Genomic DNA, 16,490 nt, shown 5'->3' on the forward strand with positions numbered 1-16,490 from the left:
TCTGATTCAACATTTTAGTATTTTATTACCACGGTACATAAAATACAATGAGCAAGATGACGATGAATAGCTAACATCCTCTATCCTAACTAGATTACACTACACAGTTTTGCAGGAAGGAGGTGATCCTCGTCTACATTATATTCTATATCTAAGAAAAATAAAAGATTAAGTGTGGTCCCTCTACATACAAAAAAGCTATATCATATAAATTACTTTACACAGTACTGTAAAAACGTAAACATTATATTTGGCAAATCAGTGACGTTGTTAGTTGTTATCTTTTTCCTTTGTGTCAGAATAAGAGGACCGTGTGAAAAGCACAGGTACCAGGTGCTGCACAGTGGTTGGCTTTTTAGATGGGGAGTAAAGACAACAATGGATTTTGTCAATGAGGGAGAAAAGGGGCAAGAGTGCAGTGAAAGAGTCGGGTACGGGTGACACAGTGGGACGCTTCTAGCCAGTTATTCATCAGGAATAAAGACTATGAGTGTTGGTGTCATACATGCAGTCTTGCTTAACTGATGGTCATACAGAAGACAGGACAGAAGGTGTTTCTCTCACAGTGTTTAGTGGATTCTTCATCGCATATATTAGGGTCACTTCTCTAAGTTGTAGGTAATTACCAGAGGTGGACAGTTACTATTTGATGACTTTAATTACTTTGAAGATTTAGTTGAATATGAAAAAGTGCTATCAACAAATACTTTATCATATGATATTACAAATGAAGATAAAAGTATATTGAATCCTTGGTTAAATTCACAATCAATCCAGCAGTATATAGTACAAAAATAAAATCAGCTCCTCCTTTAGTGATAAGTGAAAAATATATTAGTCTGAAATGGATCTTTATAATGAGTAATTTTATTTTTTGTAATTTAAGTACATTTTTGTATTTGTACCAACATACGAGCACTTCGTCCACCACTAGTGATTAAAAAAGACTGGTGGAATATAGGTTGACTAGCTGCTAAATTGCGTTTGAAGAAATGTATATCCGTCCACATTTTACCCTTGTTTGGTTGTAAGCTTGTATTATTTTTAAGCTTAGTTTTAACAGTGACACGCTGCTCCTGACTTGTTGACTGCTTACTACTCTGCTGCTGCTGTTACGTGACCATAACACTTGGGATATGGTCCTATTTGATTATTTTATATTTGTGAGATTGTCCGTCTTCTAAAAGGTATATAGCAAACCATTATTTGTCACATGATTCGTCACATGATTCAAATGACCCACTGCTTGCATACTTTGTCCACATATTTCAGGAGCTTACCTTCCATTGTGAATAATCTTATGTAATGACATTTTACTTTGAAGTAAATTTTCCTGAAATGCTTTGTTAAATGAAAGAAGACTTAAATTAGAAAGAAAAGAGAAGAAAAAAATCTCTTATGTATGTAGTTTTTAGGCATAACTGTCCACTTCAATCTGAAGCCCTCTCTCTCAAAATGACTCCCCTACTTCCTATTATTCAGTCTTTAGCACTACCAAACTCCTAAATCATACCTATTACTAACAATAGAGAGAAAAATGTATAGTGTGTGTTAAAAAAACTTTACAAAAAATTACACCTGCAGTGTTGAATAAAAGACAAAAGCGATCATTTCATAGCTTGTGTTTCCTGAAAGATAGTCACTTCGCGCTTTGAGTGGAATTTTGTTTTTTCAAATGGTAAGGCAATTTTCCAAATAGTGAGAAATCAAGATGATAAAAAAGAAGAAGATTATCAAAATGACGCAGAACCAGCAGGTTGCCAAACACAGGCATAAGGGACTGAGTAAAATATATTTTAAATGTCAGACCTATCAAAAGAAACTCCATGATCATAACAATTTTAAGAATTTCGAGCAATTCATCTCTTCCTAGGGGTCCTGAACAGTTTCTTTACAAACCTCTTTAAATAGTTGTGATTAGAAAGTTTTTGCTTAAAACGTCTTAATGTTTAAACTGGGTGGGAAATTGCTGGTGGATTTGAATGAGACTGAAAGAACCTAATCATGTAAGAAAATCATTTAAATTGTAGTGTAACATAAATTGTCCCAAATTAGATCTTTAATGTTTAATTACTCAAATCGATCATGAGGTGCTCGTAGATCTGAGTTTTCCCCTTGAAGCTTGATGCGAGCAGGAACACCCGGTTGTCAATGGAAACCATAGAAAATGCTCGAGGGGCCTGAATATTGAGCTCCTGGGATGGGACAAACTGGCCCCTCTCTGTGTCCCATTGGTAGACCTGCGTCAGTGAATAATCGCTGCCCAAGATGGCATACTGCCAGTTGCCGATGGAGACAGGCTGGAACACCATAGAGCCGCGGGAAGGAAATGTCTGGACCTCCTTGAACATGGCACCGTCCCAGCGCATCACCTTGGAGTCCCCGATGAATCTTGTCAAGCATATAAACAGCTCACCTTTGAAAAGATTCAAGGGGCTGTTTAGTGTCCAGCTACAAATTCAGGATCTAAAATATAGAAATAATCCCAATGACAGTGTAGGAAATTGCAAAAGATCATAGCTTGCTAGCAAAGAGTTACTTATAGACAAGCTGACCCTAGACAGAGAATATTACAGTTATGATTTATGAGCAGGTTTTATGGCAGTCGAAAGGGACATTGCCTCTTACTACTTTCCTAATGAATACCTATTAGCAATGAGGAACTGAAGTGCAATAGATTACATCTAACATTAATGTGTTATTGAATTAACCACATCAGATGAATTGTTGACCTTTCATTTAATCTGCTGTTAATCATTTGACATTACCCAGAATCTGTTATTCTTACAAAAAACTGAATCCAATAAAAACTATAAGAAACATGTGAGTACTGTATAAGCTAAGACTGTGATACTTTATGGTTTAATTTGTGTGAGCACGTCTAATTAGCCTGTGTGTGTAGATGCACTGCCGTTCAACCTGCGACTCTCACCTTTGACCTTGAAGTGTTTGACGGAAAAAACGTCCTCCATATCCGGTATGTCAGTCCTGCGTTCAAACAGTTTCCGGCTCCTGTTCCACTGATAGACGACAGGCCTTTGGGAGCTGCTCGATAAGATCAGGTGGGGTTTGTTTCCGATCTCCAAATGCTCTACATCTGTGTCCCGGAACCACGGGTGGAGCGACTGGTGGGAGTAGAAGCCATTGCCGTTCCATTTGTATACTGTTGTGGAGCCAGCCTAGAGGTAAAAATGTCAGAGGTAGTCATTGTAACAAATAGGGTTTAGTATGTGTATGTGGCCAAAGATCAGTAATTTCAAAATTGGAAAAGTAAAATGTAGCCAACCTTAGAGCTGTCCGCGATAACAAAGAAAGACTCTCCGTCGATCATGAACGTCTCGATGTCGTTCGGTTTGCGAATCTTCAGGATGTCAATGCCCTGGATCTTAATGAACTTGTTGGCGGATGGGTCCCGTTTGTAAATGTGTGAGCCCCCAAACAGCTGGGCCACGATGACAAAGAGGTAGTCATCAATCACCATAGGCTTGCAAACCACAGTGGAGGTGCCTGAACAAGATATGTGAAGATACATTAGAGCTGCACGATATTGGAAAAAACTGACATTGCGATTTATTTTTCCTCTGCGATATATATTGCGATATGAAAACAAGACAGTTTTTTCCCCGCAAACCATTCTTTCTTGAACTTTAATGCTATACGATTGGTATTCTTTTAACTATATTTAACCGGATGAAGGATTTTAGACACGGACGTCTGGATCTTAAGTTATCAGAGCAACAAGCTGAGCTAGCTCGGTTAGCAGCGCCGAACTGCCCTGGAGAAACACATGAAAATGCAGTGTTTTTACCTTTAATCACCGTTTGTTTTGGAGATTTGATTGTGATTGGTTCGCTGTGCATGCAGACCCTGCATGTCACTCACTCAAGTACCCCTGACATGAGAGCTGCGCAAGTTTTCCTTTTGTAGCAAGCAGCAAAATGGTTGTAACATGACGTGTTTGAGTTAATTTGACTACTTAATATCGCAAGTCCTAAAAAAAAAAATTAAGACATTTTTTTTTTTAAATCGTCTCGAATATCGCACATGCGCATATCGCAGTTATCGTCACGACACGATAAATCGTGCAGCCCTAAGATACATAAAACATTGGTAATACTGGAAGGATAATCAAATATTCTAGATAAGTATGTCCCCATTAACAAAAAGTAAGAATACACAATTCTAGGGATCTATTTCGATCCAAATAGTCCAAATGCATTTTATCAACCCATTCAATGGCCACAGTCATTTGTGTGTTCTGCCCATGCAAAACCGAATGAAGTTTAGTTCAGAAAATAATGGTGATATTTTTTCATCCTGGCAAAAATAGCGTTATTCATCCGTCAAAAATATTTCCCACTCATTTAAACTATGAAAAGGAATTGAGAAAACTAGAAAAAGATTATCTAGAAAAACATATTTTGTTGATATAGTTCTTCAGCCATAAACACAGGAGATACAAACAGTTTGGATCAGGCTTAGAAAATGGATTGCCAACATACACTTTCTCGCTTCCATCTCAGGTTCTCCATAAATAACTATTTGCCATTTAAAGCCAGAATATTACACAGGACAACCCCATTACAGCCATTGCTGCTCTCTACTTGTTTATGGACTCACTTTCGATGGTGTCGTAAGTCCTGAAGGTCATCTCAACATGATCCCATTCCAGGAAGCTGCATGTCCCAGCAAATGGTTGGGCAAACACAACATACTGATCGTCACCAAAGGTGAAGGCCCCCACCGAAATGGACTCAAACTTCAGGGACTGATAGGAGGCAAACTCTGAAAAACGAAAGCATGACAATGAATTCTGTCCTTTATCTTTAAATAATTAATTCAGCACTGACATGTTGATGCGAAAAGGACGGAAACAAGAGTTAAAAGGCTGAGGTAAATACATTCTTTACCACAAAAAAATATAATTTGGTTATGATGTGCCTACCATGCATCCATAGTGAACACAAAATTAAAAAAACAGAAAAGGCTATTGATGAATAGAAGTAAATAGGCTACATATTAACAGAAATAAACAAGCTTTAACACAATGTGTGCAGTTTAATCCAATTATCATATCCAGTTGTATGCTACTACTATTAGACTGCTTATACACAAACATGCATGCATTTTAGCCTAAAACCTTAAGACTTGCACATAAACAAAACTCAAACTGACAAGTGTGACTGTTTATTTATAGCTAAATGTTTTAAATAGCTAGGTTTTAGAGAAAATGCATGTGTTTGGCAAGTTCTAATCATATGACTGGATAAGGGAGGCTTGGATTTTACTGCACAGGTTGTGTAAAATTCAGAAAATGGATGTTTGTACAAAGTTGTTCAGTTTTTAAAACATATTCCATTGACTGGTGACAGACAGTTCATGTCAGTTGAATGCTTCTATGACAGATGCAGGATTGTGATACCTGCTGTCATGCAGTCAAAAGAGTGTGGCAGCAGATCATTGATCTTCTTCCCCTGGTAAATGGGTGGGCCGCTGCAGTAGATCTGGTCCAGGGTGGCGTTAGTCTGGTGAATCCACTCCACCAACCACTTGAGCTTGCAGTCACAAATCAGGTTGTTTCCACGTAGATCCCTACGCAAATGGACAGATTGCATTAGGACATCGGTTAACAGATTTGTTAAGACATAACCTCATTAATATTATCTGTGTATTATGTATTTCAAGCATTTTATTTACGATCCCTGTTCTGCTTACTCTTCTCTCTCTCCCTTTCTCAGCAGTACTTTGGCTTCAAGCCAGAAAACCGCAACAACAAGTGTCCTATCTCCTGAGTAGTCTCTGCTCGTCGCCCACTCTCAGTCTGAATTGCTGTTGACCTTGGATGTGTGCATTGAATCCCACACACACACACACACACACACACACACACACACACACACACACACACACACACACACACACACACACACACACACACACACACACACACACACACACACACACACACACACACACACACACACACACACACACACACACACACACACACACACACACACACACACACACACACACACACACACACACACACACACACACACACACACACACACACACACACACACACTCCTTCATATGATTTTACAGCAGGGAAAATCTTCCTCTACAATCTTTTATTTCCTTGCTTATTTACTTCCCTTCCATCTCACTGTGCCCTTTCCCCCCCCCCCAGCTTACATCCTCTGTTTAGTTTCACGATTCCTCTATTTTCCTTTTTAGAACTGTGACTTCATAACATTACTGTATTTAACCCCACAATTCAAGAAAAGAGAGAAAAAATAACATTTGCCAACATATTTTCTATCCGTAACAAAAAATATAACAGTTTTATCGGTCCACTATCCTATTTGATTGTTGCAGAATAATTAGCATAATATATTAGCTATGACAAATTAGCAAACTGTTACTTCATATATTGACTCATTTACACAATAATCCACAAAAATGTCTGCAATAGAAGAAATATATAAATCAAAAAATAGATTTTTTTTAAATGATACATTTCTGTGTCTTAGCTGAGCTTCCTTAGAGAAAGACAGACTGAACTCACACTTTGGTCAAAGCTTCCATGCCCTTGAAGACATCTTTGGGCAGCGTCTCAAGGTTGTTGTAAGCCAGACTCCTAAACATCAAAAAGAAAAGGTGATTGAGTTAGGGGTAGAGTTATTGCACTGTGTCATAGGCTTTCTATTCCTTCTGATAACTGGATTGCCTTAAGTAGAAAAAGGCTAAACTAATCAAACAAAATAAGAAGCATCCAAATGTCAGGGAGGCACAAGTCAGAGCCACATTGCCCTGACAATACTTAAGGACATGGTACGATAATGTAACAGCTGTCAAAAAGGTGAAGTGGTGAAATGGAGGAAAAAATCCATCTTTCTCAAGAGGATGATATCTCTACCAATTAGTTAGAAACCTACCATCTGACCTGATAAGCACATTTCATTTGTAAGTGAAAAACTGAACTCTAAACCAGAAAGAGATGTGAATGAAATGAAATGTCAGCGTGATTCTTCAATGCATTATTTATCTGAGACTCAGTTTTCCAGAGGGAGAAGCCATTTTGCTTTGAAAATGTGCAAAAATGCACTCTCCAAACAGATGGGGATGGGGCAAAGTGGACAAGATTCCAGCCTGTACTATTTAATAATATATTAACGGTATGTGAAGTATTTAAAATGACCTCTCATAATGCATTTATTCATCAATTTAAACATACAAGTGTGTTGACCTCTTAAACAAAGGAATGTATGCATGAAACAGGAAATGAGCAGTTCATGTGTGGCGGAATATCACTTTTTTTGAGTTGTGTATGGACAGATATAAATACTAAATCTTAGTTGGCATTTGTAGATAAAAAACATAAACCAGCACCTTAAAAGTTAACAAATTCATCCAAATGTCATCAGCCAATTAAGTGGGCGTAATCACTGGCTATCAGTCTCATACAGATATAGGTTGGACGGGGCGTGTTGCTACACCTACTGGTAGGTTCAAAAAGCCGGTCAACATCTATTCAAAAAGTTGACAAGAACACAAGATGACGACAACATCTAGCAGCCACAATCAAGCCGGGAAGAGGAGGATGTCAGGTCATGTATGGTATGTATTTAAAGGGCACCCAAAGAAAGGGAACCCAAAGGGGTGTTGGGTGGATGGAGTTATCAAATAAACACAGGACTTACTCATGTCATTGAATGGGCTGATAACTTTCATATCAGGTGACTTACTCTTTAGTTTCCCACAAAGAAAGAAGTGCAAAAACTAAAAGCTGGTTCTGATTTACAAAGGGTTATATGCTGGGTTAGTTCTCGGTCAGGAGCAGTGCCTACCTTGAGTCACGGCTGGTTGCCAGGAAACTTGACCTTGATATGCATCTTTGAAGAAGTCACTGCTCAGACACTTAAACCCCCTTAAAATGTACCCCAGTTTACTTCTGTTTGTCTTTTTCTCCTTTGACAGAGCCACTAATGTTGTAACAATGACTCATATCCGTAGTTTTAAATGGTTCACCTAATTCACCTAAAGCATGCATGAATAAATGCTGATAAACTGTTATTTAATTTTGCTGCATTGCACTGCATGAGCTCAAATGTGTTAGGAACAAACTGTCTGTTTAGGGAGAGATTATAGGTCACTTGGTGTGAGGTTACCCTGCAGTTATATTTAGTCTTGACCTAGAGGTCAGCCCACTTTCTCAACTATCTTTAGTTTTGGCAAGGTTTGCATTTCAGGAATATTAGATCAGTGTTTGAAATACTCTGTTATAAACTGATATGTTGTCGTCCCTGTGGTGAGATTTGGATTAACAAGGTGTGCTATCTAAATACTATAAACACGACTGCAGTACAAGCTATGCATAACTCATCACACTCGAAATAAATGCCATAGAAGTCTAACAAATATAAAGTGACTCATTAGTGAAGCTATATGATGCTAAAATTAACAAAATGTGTGTAAAGACAGATATATGGAATGTATTTCTTTTTTTACCTCAAAACATCTTAAAGGGAAAAATTGTCATTTTTACTCCACAACATGTATAGGACAGTTTTAGCAACGTTGCAGATTTGTATTATTAATACAACATTTAAATCAATGAGTACATTTCAGTATATAGGTTTAGTTACCCTACAGTATTTAAAGTGATTAAAAGTAATTCCGTTTAACATAATAATGCATTAATAGTTAAAGTCAAGTACAAATATATATTTTATTATGAAATGGGCTATTCTGTACTTTGAGTTCGTGTTCATACTTCTAAACTTTTACTCAAGTATGATATTGATTACATTTCACTTGGCACAGAGGAATTTTACACTGTATTATTACTACTTTTACTTTAGTTGAAGCCAAGGTCTAGTTTAGCTTTTAGTTAAATACTTCCTCCACCATTGTCTAAGGATGTGTGACATCCAGATATGCACTTCAGTAACCTGATCCAGTTTCCACCTTCATCCACTAACCTTGGACATCCCCACTGCCAGCACTTCTGCCTGCCTCTGCATTTCAGACAGTGACAAAGTGATAGACACAGAGGAAGAGGAAATTGATGAACAGTTTATGTAAGGATACCATGAATACTCATATCCGCTTACCTTAGAAAATACTTAAACAAAGAATATGACAAATGGAGAGAGAAGAAAGAAAGAAGGAACCAATAAAATAAGGAAAGTCCCCTTTGACTGGAGCAAATGATACATTAAGTAAAGAAGAAAGGGGGAAGATATTTTCCAGTTTTCCAACATGGCCACCACAGAAGCAAAAATACTTACAGATGAATCAGCGATTTCAGTCCCCGGAAAGCATATGGAGATATCGATGCGATTCTGTTATTTTCAATAAATCTGTGAATGAGAATAATTGTATTAGTATTCGACAGATTAGGATTAACAATAATCCTTTACACAAATCAAATGTATTGTACTTAAAAGTGAAACCCTTTAACGTTATACATCTCATATTTCTTTACAATTGTGATCACAGCAGTTACTGAATTGTTGTGTAAACCTGAGCCCTGTTATAATTATACATTACACATAGCATGAAGCAAGGATACAGATTCATGGGGAAATGACAGAATGAATTATATTTAAGAAATGCACTATACAATCAAACATGTGCTTCCAATTAGGTTGGGTTTTACATGAGGTAAGCAAACGTAATAATAGGGATAAACTTTGGAAATGAACCTCCCAATCAGGCAACATAAACAAAATAAAACTGTATGGAGGCTTTAAATTGACAGCATGCCGCCAAAATAAGTATGTAAACATTTGTACTGTATTACAGAAAAAGGTTTCAAATTGGATTGTAAAGTTGTGATTGATTTTTATTTTTGTATTCCAGTCAGCTTTTATTAGCACAACACATAAAGTATGCAACTGGAGAACAGCGTGTGTATTTTACAATCCTTCACCACACCAATGCATGTCAAACTTATAAATTATAGATAAATACTTACAGATATTCAAGATGTGGTAAACCCAGGAAGGCATCCTCATCAATAAAATCAAGTGTATTCGCTGTGAACAAACTAAGAAGAAACAACAACATGTTAGAATAGTACAATCATAGGTTTCATTACAGTTTCCACATATCTCCAACAGCATATCCTTACTTTTCTGATTCACAAATCAAAGGTGGACTGGGTTGAACTTGGAAATATATTATCAGCTGGGAATACATTTTAAGATTTGGTTATTCAGTTTGTTACAGGGTATCTTTATTTACAACAAACTTTAACTGTGAAGCAGATCTTTTAGCAATTTACCCCAATGGATCTTTTAAAAAATGTCTATGATGCTAACATTGGTTTTGCCCATAACGAACATGGATATAAAAAAGGTTGCTCTTTCCTCCTTCTATTACTTTGGTTTAATAGGAAGAGTCTGGGCTCCACAGATAACTGTATTGTTGAATCAATTTTATTTTATATTAAACCCCTCCCAGAAAAGTCTTATTACATTCCCAAACACAATGGAAAATGTCCCCTTTGACTGGGCACACCAAAAAAACAATGTACCTCATTTCTCAGGATAAAGGTTGTGATTTATTATATCAGTAACTCAAAATTCAAAACAGAGGAAAGGTCAGAGTAACTGTAAGAGACAACATCGTCTTTCAGCTTTTCTGCCCACAGTATTGAAGTTAAGATTGAACTAAATGAATAAAAGAGAAATGACTCCTACATGTTTTTCATGAAATTAATGAAAGAGGGTCGTGGATTTCTCTTCCCACGTCTTTCCGAGTCACCCTTTGAACTAATGTAGGCAAAGTGTCCAAAAAGAATATATATTGTGCACCACACTGCATCTTATTATTTGATAAACTGAAGCACTTTAAATCCAGTGGAAGAATTTGGTTGAATAATAATTCGAAGACTGGATATGTGATTTTGTAGCAAAACTATTCCTGTTTATTGTTTACTGCCTGCTCAGCAATCCAGTGATTGATTAAGTGCTCTAATGGAGGTTAAGATGCTCCAGGTCACCTTGACAGTAAATAATGACAGAGGGGACAACACCACTTTAACTGCCGCCTAGTTAAATTCACCCTCCTTCTGTTCACCAGCCTCCATGCAAACCTAGACTGATTAAGTGTCATCTGAGCATATGAAAGAACTGGTGCCAAGAAAAATATTTTACTGAGCAAAAGTGATGCACAGTGTGATGTTATGTGCAATAAACTGGAACCAGTGTGATTACAGAGCACAGTTAAGCCTGACCTTACTGTTTATTTGTGGGTTTGGAACAACAAATGACCCAACAGACTCTAAATATCTATAATAATTGATGTCATTTGTCAGAGAAATTGCGAGATAAACTCCATAATTATGTGTGCTGTTATGATTTTACTGTCTTTCATTTTTTTTCAAGTGCTATTTTGGGAGGGGAAAAAAAAGATGTTCATTATTTAAACACACACATAGCTCCTCTCTTCCCAGCCTCTGCTGTGTTTGGCTGTAGCCATGTGGTCTATTGCATAATCCTGACACCATTACAGAGAAGTCCCCTTTAAATATGCTTATCAGCCTCTAGGCTAGTCCCCCTATTGTTTGATTCTGTAAAAAACTGAGAAAGGATTAACAGACAGACAGACAGACAGGCAGGCGGGCAGGCAGGCAGACAGACAGACAGACAGGCAGGCAGACAGACAGGCAGACAAATAGAAAGACAGACGGATACTCACAGTAGTTGCAGAGCAGGAGTGTGAACAAAGCTTGCTCCAGCGATTTCATTAAATCCAGACTTGACAAAAGATCTAAATGAATGGAAAGGGGATTTATCCAAAAGTATTAAAAAGATGAGACTTGTGTAGCCTCCACTGAAAACTGATTATTTCCAGACAATTCACAAAAAGAACAATACAATAAAGAGAGTATTGCAGGGCCACTTACAGTGAAACTACGTCGGATGGGAACGCATGAGGCACCGATCGGACATTTTCACACAGGGCATTGTCTTTGGTGCAGGTACATCCAACCGGGCATCTGGGCGGCCTCACTCTCCGTCCTTCAGCAAAAAGCAGGCTGACAGCGGCGACCCAAACCAGGAGCATCCATCCCCCCTGTGCTCTGCCCGGGTATCCCATTCCTGCTGTCCCGGTCGATACTATCCCTCCAGCTCATGCGACTTCTCGGCAACAAAAAAAAACCGTAACCCCCGGATTTAAAAGTGCTTTCTAAGTTGTTTTAAACAAAATGTATGTTTCTGTGTTGGTTGAAATGTTAGGATATGGTGTTGCGCTCGGATGCAGGCTTGTGTCTATGCTTCTTGCGTCTCAATAGGAAGGCACCAGTCCAGCGGATTCGTTCTGCAAGGCGCAGGATTACCAATGCAGGACAGACGGGACATGAGAACAGTCTCAGATTTGTTTGTCATGAAAGATAATGATCTCAAATCATCTAAAAACACGCTGCCAAAGGTTGCACTTCTTATTCATTCTGTTGCTTACAAATAAGTTGTCTCACCAATGCAGCCATGAAAGGAAAACACAAATAAAAGCTTAAATTCCCGTGAGAGAAAGGAAGAAAGGAAGAGATGGAAGAGGCTGGGAGAGAGAAAGGGAGGGGGGGCCCTAGGTGCGCTTTTTTTTTTATCAGCAGTGCCAGCTATTATTTATGCGCGCCTCAGAGCCGTGCACGTTCAATGGGAAGCGGCTATTCATGAGGCTCTGTGCAAATGCACCTGCCTCACTCATTCACATGCTGAATATGTTCTTCTCTGTTTGGCATAATAATGATATGAGCTGTGAAAAGATGATGAGTTTATACCGTATGGTTCAAAATAAAGCTGGAATATTTGGCTAATTGGGTGATGCTGGCATAAATGGATGGTAAAGTATATGACAAAACACATAATACAATGTTTTATTTAATGGAAAACACATGATCCAAACCACAGCAATGAGTACATATTTCTACTTTAAAAAAAAAAAGTTTGAGTCATTCATATTCATTATGGCATTGGTTTCCCATAATCGCTTTCTCTTCAAACCCATATTGAATCCTTTGTTGCGTTCAATGGGTTGTGGAGAAGTCATGTAACACTGGGCTTCTATTCCCAGACCGGGGTGAACTTTCACCCCAGTCACCCGTAATAACCCAAAGACTCAATTATAGCCCACAGAAACATTCTAATAGCATAATACCCTCTTTATTTTCCCATCTACAAATCAAACGCCCACATGCATCCTTTCTTGTCCCTCAGCGGAAATGAACAAACCAGCGAGATGCCTTTGTTCCAAAACGAGAGTCAAAATCAGGCGTTGTAGCCTATTCGTCTTGGGGTTTATTTGTGTTCAATATGGCCTTGATTATTCATTTACCCATCATGTTATGTGATGATGGCTTGCCCTCCAGTTAATATACAAGAACAATGGGTGGATGGATGATGTATGGACTGTCAATATGCCAGATGAAAGAAATCAATATGGGATATTATGCCTCTTCTTGCTGGAATAACATAGAAGGACCTGACATTTCCAGAGGTGATTACTATGGGGGAATATACATTAGATTCAAAGGATCTATACAACAAATAGCACCCGTGTTAAATTTGATTGCACCTAATAAAACTGTGCTAATATATCTCTTTATCATTTAGATATTGGGGCCAATGTGTTTTAGTGTGCGATTGTTACATTTGTCTGTGTATTGTTCTTGCAGTGTTTATGCTGCTCTTGTTTGCCTTTAAGAAATACATTTAATCTCAATGAGCCTTTTACTTTTACGATGTATATGTATCCTATATCATGAAATAAAAATGTGAAATAATCCCAGTTAGGAAAACAAACAAAAAGACCTACGATACAGTAACCTAGATCCATAATGTATTTTACCCAGAGATGTAAAGGGATTCCGTTTTCTGCATCTCATTCTGAAATCACAAAGTGTCCCCAATGACTCGTGCATTAATATTGAAAAAGAAACGGAGACCGGCAGATACTTATTTTTAATCTCCTTTCAGAATAATGTATGAAGTTACACCTTACGTCATCACACTGCGATTCACTGTTTCACGTCATCATATAGCGACAAACGTTTTATTTTGTAAACATTAGCAAACATTTCCTGTAGACTAAAGCAAAGACACTCATGGAAAGTCTTGTGAAGGTAACTTATCTTACAAAGCCGAAAATCCGTTTTTAATGCAAACATGTTTGGAGAAGATAGCGTTTCGTGTTTGTTGTTAGCATGCTACATTAGCCTACAGATGAGTTAGCCAGTTGCACACAGGGGTTACTCTATTAATGTTCCCTGCACATTTCTACTAAATACTTTGCTAGTTACAGCTCTAAGCATATAGCAAGATTGTACTTCACTTTAGCTGCGAATTGAGTGCAATGACTAGTGCCGAACCTTACCTCTCATGATGATTCCTGTGTGAATTGACTACAGCTGCAGCAGGACCCTAAAGCATCAAGTACTAAATAACACATGGCACCTTACGGATCTTCTTCTTCTTTGTGGCATTTTAAAGCGGATACATGAGTTCCTGTGTTTCCTCAGGTGCACGGAGGGGGCGGCTATGACTCCGACTTCAGTGACGATGATGGACAGGGGGAGTCCTCGGAAAGAGGCATTAAAAGGTAAGATTACATCCTTATATAGGGTCAGGAATATATACTTCAATTCATCTAAGTTTTGCTTGCCTGAACTCTGTTTAACTGGGAAACATTAGTCATATAGACTAATATACTGTGTTCATTCTACTACTTCTAGCTTGCATTTTGTCTGGTGTCGGAAAGACAACAAAATCCACTAACTTAAGCTTCTTTGGGTTGCTTTGTCAGGAAACGAGAGGATGAAATCTTACAGAAGCCATTCCAGAAAGGACGAAACCCCCAGAAGGCTCACCGGAGTTTACACACACATGAAGTGGACAGGTACTGTGAAATTGAAGTGAAATAATAAGCATTTAGACCCCTTCACTTAACTCACATTTTATTATGTTGCAGCTTTATTGTGAAAAATCCCCCCCCCCCTCTGTTCACACTTTTCCATCCATCTACATTCTAAACCTTGTAATGAGAAGTAAAAAAAAAAATCTGTACATTGGGTGTGACACACTAGTTTTTCCACACTGCTGATAAATCCAATCCAATCCACTTTATTTCTATAGCACATATTAAAAAAAGAGGGTTTACCAAAGTGCTTCACAGCAAACATAACATTATAATATTACAATAATAGATAAAAGGCATACATAAGAATGAATACAAGGTACACAAAGTCTATGGACAGACAATAAAAGCATACAAATCGTTAAAACATAGCTCAAACCGACTTGAAAGCGAGGGAGAAGAGGTGGGTCTTTAGGCGGGACTTAAAAGTTTGGAGGGTGGGCGACAATTTGACATTGGGAGGGGGGGGCAGGTCGTTCCAGAGCCTGGGGGCTACCGCTGAGAAGGCTCGGTCTCCCCTGGTCCTTTTCTTGGTTTTAGGGACCACTAGCAGCAGCTGACCGGCCGACCTCAAAGCCCTTGTGGGGATGTACACCTTTAGGACGTCGGAGATGTACTGGGGGGCCAGCCCATTATGCGATTTAACAATAACATCTTAAAATGAACTCTAAAATGGACAGGAAGCCAGTGGAGGGAAGCCAGAATTGGTGTGATAAACCCCCCCCCCCCCCCCCCCCAAAGCACAAGGCTACGACCACCATGCTTCTCCGTTCGACGGGCATCGCTCAGGTTATAAATGGTGCCTGGTTTCTTCCAGGCATGACGCTTGGAATTGAGGTTAAGCAGTTCAATCTTGGTTTCATCAAACCAGAGAATCTTGTTTCTCACGGTCTGAGGTTTTCTCTGAAGAGAAGCTTCCTTCTGTCCACTCTGCCATGAAGCCCAGCTCGGTGGAGTGTTGCAGTGTTTCTTCAGAGGCAGAAATCTTTTACCTCTTTTCCCCAGATCTGTGCCTCAACACAAGCCTTTCTTCTCTAAGGTCTGCAGGCCATTCCTTCTATGTCAGAACCTTTTGCTCCGATGTGCATTGCTAGCTGTGAGACCTTATATAGAAAATGGACTTACCACAGGTGAACGCCATCAAGGTGTAGAAATATCTTGAAGAGGATCAAGAGGAATGGCATGCACCTGAACTATATTTCAAATGTAATACCAAAGGCTCTGTGATAGTTACGTTTTTCATTTTGAATAATTTCCCCAAAATGTAATGTAACTCCTGAGTTCCCTGTGATTGTTCTCTCTTTGATCTCTGTTTCACTTTGGTCGTTCCAGACAACAGCTCTGCATTTTTTTTAGCCAGCTTCCTAATACAGTTATATTTACAAGTTATAGTCCGCTCTTTGATCAAGTTAACAAAATATGTCATCTGGTTCATTCTGTTTTTCAGAGAGGAAGCCAGAAACAGAAGAGCCCACCTGATATCATTGAATGCTGTATCCTTTTTAAGTGTATAATTCATAGTTTGTGTGTGAAATTATAACATTAAATGTGTTACTTTCATG

At 38.5% G+C, this 16,490-nt stretch overlaps 2 protein-coding genes across 2 annotated transcripts in view; one reads left to right on the forward strand and one right to left on the reverse strand.

Moving 5' to 3' along the window:
• On the reverse strand, nucleotides 1-14,488 carry lgi1b (leucine-rich, glioma inactivated 1b). Its single transcript, XM_079659446.1, has 11 exons — nucleotides 14,389-14,488; nucleotides 11,921-12,155; nucleotides 11,713-11,784; nucleotides 9,986-10,057; nucleotides 9,297-9,368; nucleotides 6,572-6,643; nucleotides 5,423-5,592; nucleotides 4,621-4,785; nucleotides 3,287-3,507; nucleotides 2,933-3,179; nucleotides 1-2,416 (listed from the first exon to the last, which is right to left on the reverse strand). Exons 2-11 carry the CDS (start codon nucleotides 12,112-12,114, stop codon nucleotides 2,067-2,069), a joined length of 1,635 nt encoding a protein of 544 aa, XP_079515572.1. The 5' UTR covers nucleotides 12,115-12,155; nucleotides 14,389-14,488; the 3' UTR covers nucleotides 1-2,066.
• Nucleotides 14,018-16,490, forward strand: part of fra10ac1 (FRA10A associated CGG repeat 1) — a 14,564-nt gene continuing 12,091 nt past the window's right edge. The window contains exons 1-4 of the mRNA XM_079659447.1: nucleotides 14,018-14,137; nucleotides 14,534-14,613; nucleotides 14,818-14,910; nucleotides 16,376-16,421. Coding sequence (XP_079515573.1) covers nucleotides 14,120-14,137; nucleotides 14,534-14,613; nucleotides 14,818-14,910; nucleotides 16,376-16,421 — 237 coding nt within the window. The 5' untranslated portion in view covers nucleotides 14,018-14,119. The remainder of the gene's footprint in view (nucleotides 14,138-14,533; nucleotides 14,614-14,817; nucleotides 14,911-16,375; nucleotides 16,422-16,490) is intronic.

Source organism: Notothenia rossii, assembly GCF_949606895.1.
Source record: "Notothenia rossii genome assembly, chromosome: 11".
Taxonomy (NCBI): Eukaryota; Metazoa; Chordata; class Actinopteri; order Perciformes; family Nototheniidae; genus Notothenia; species Notothenia rossii.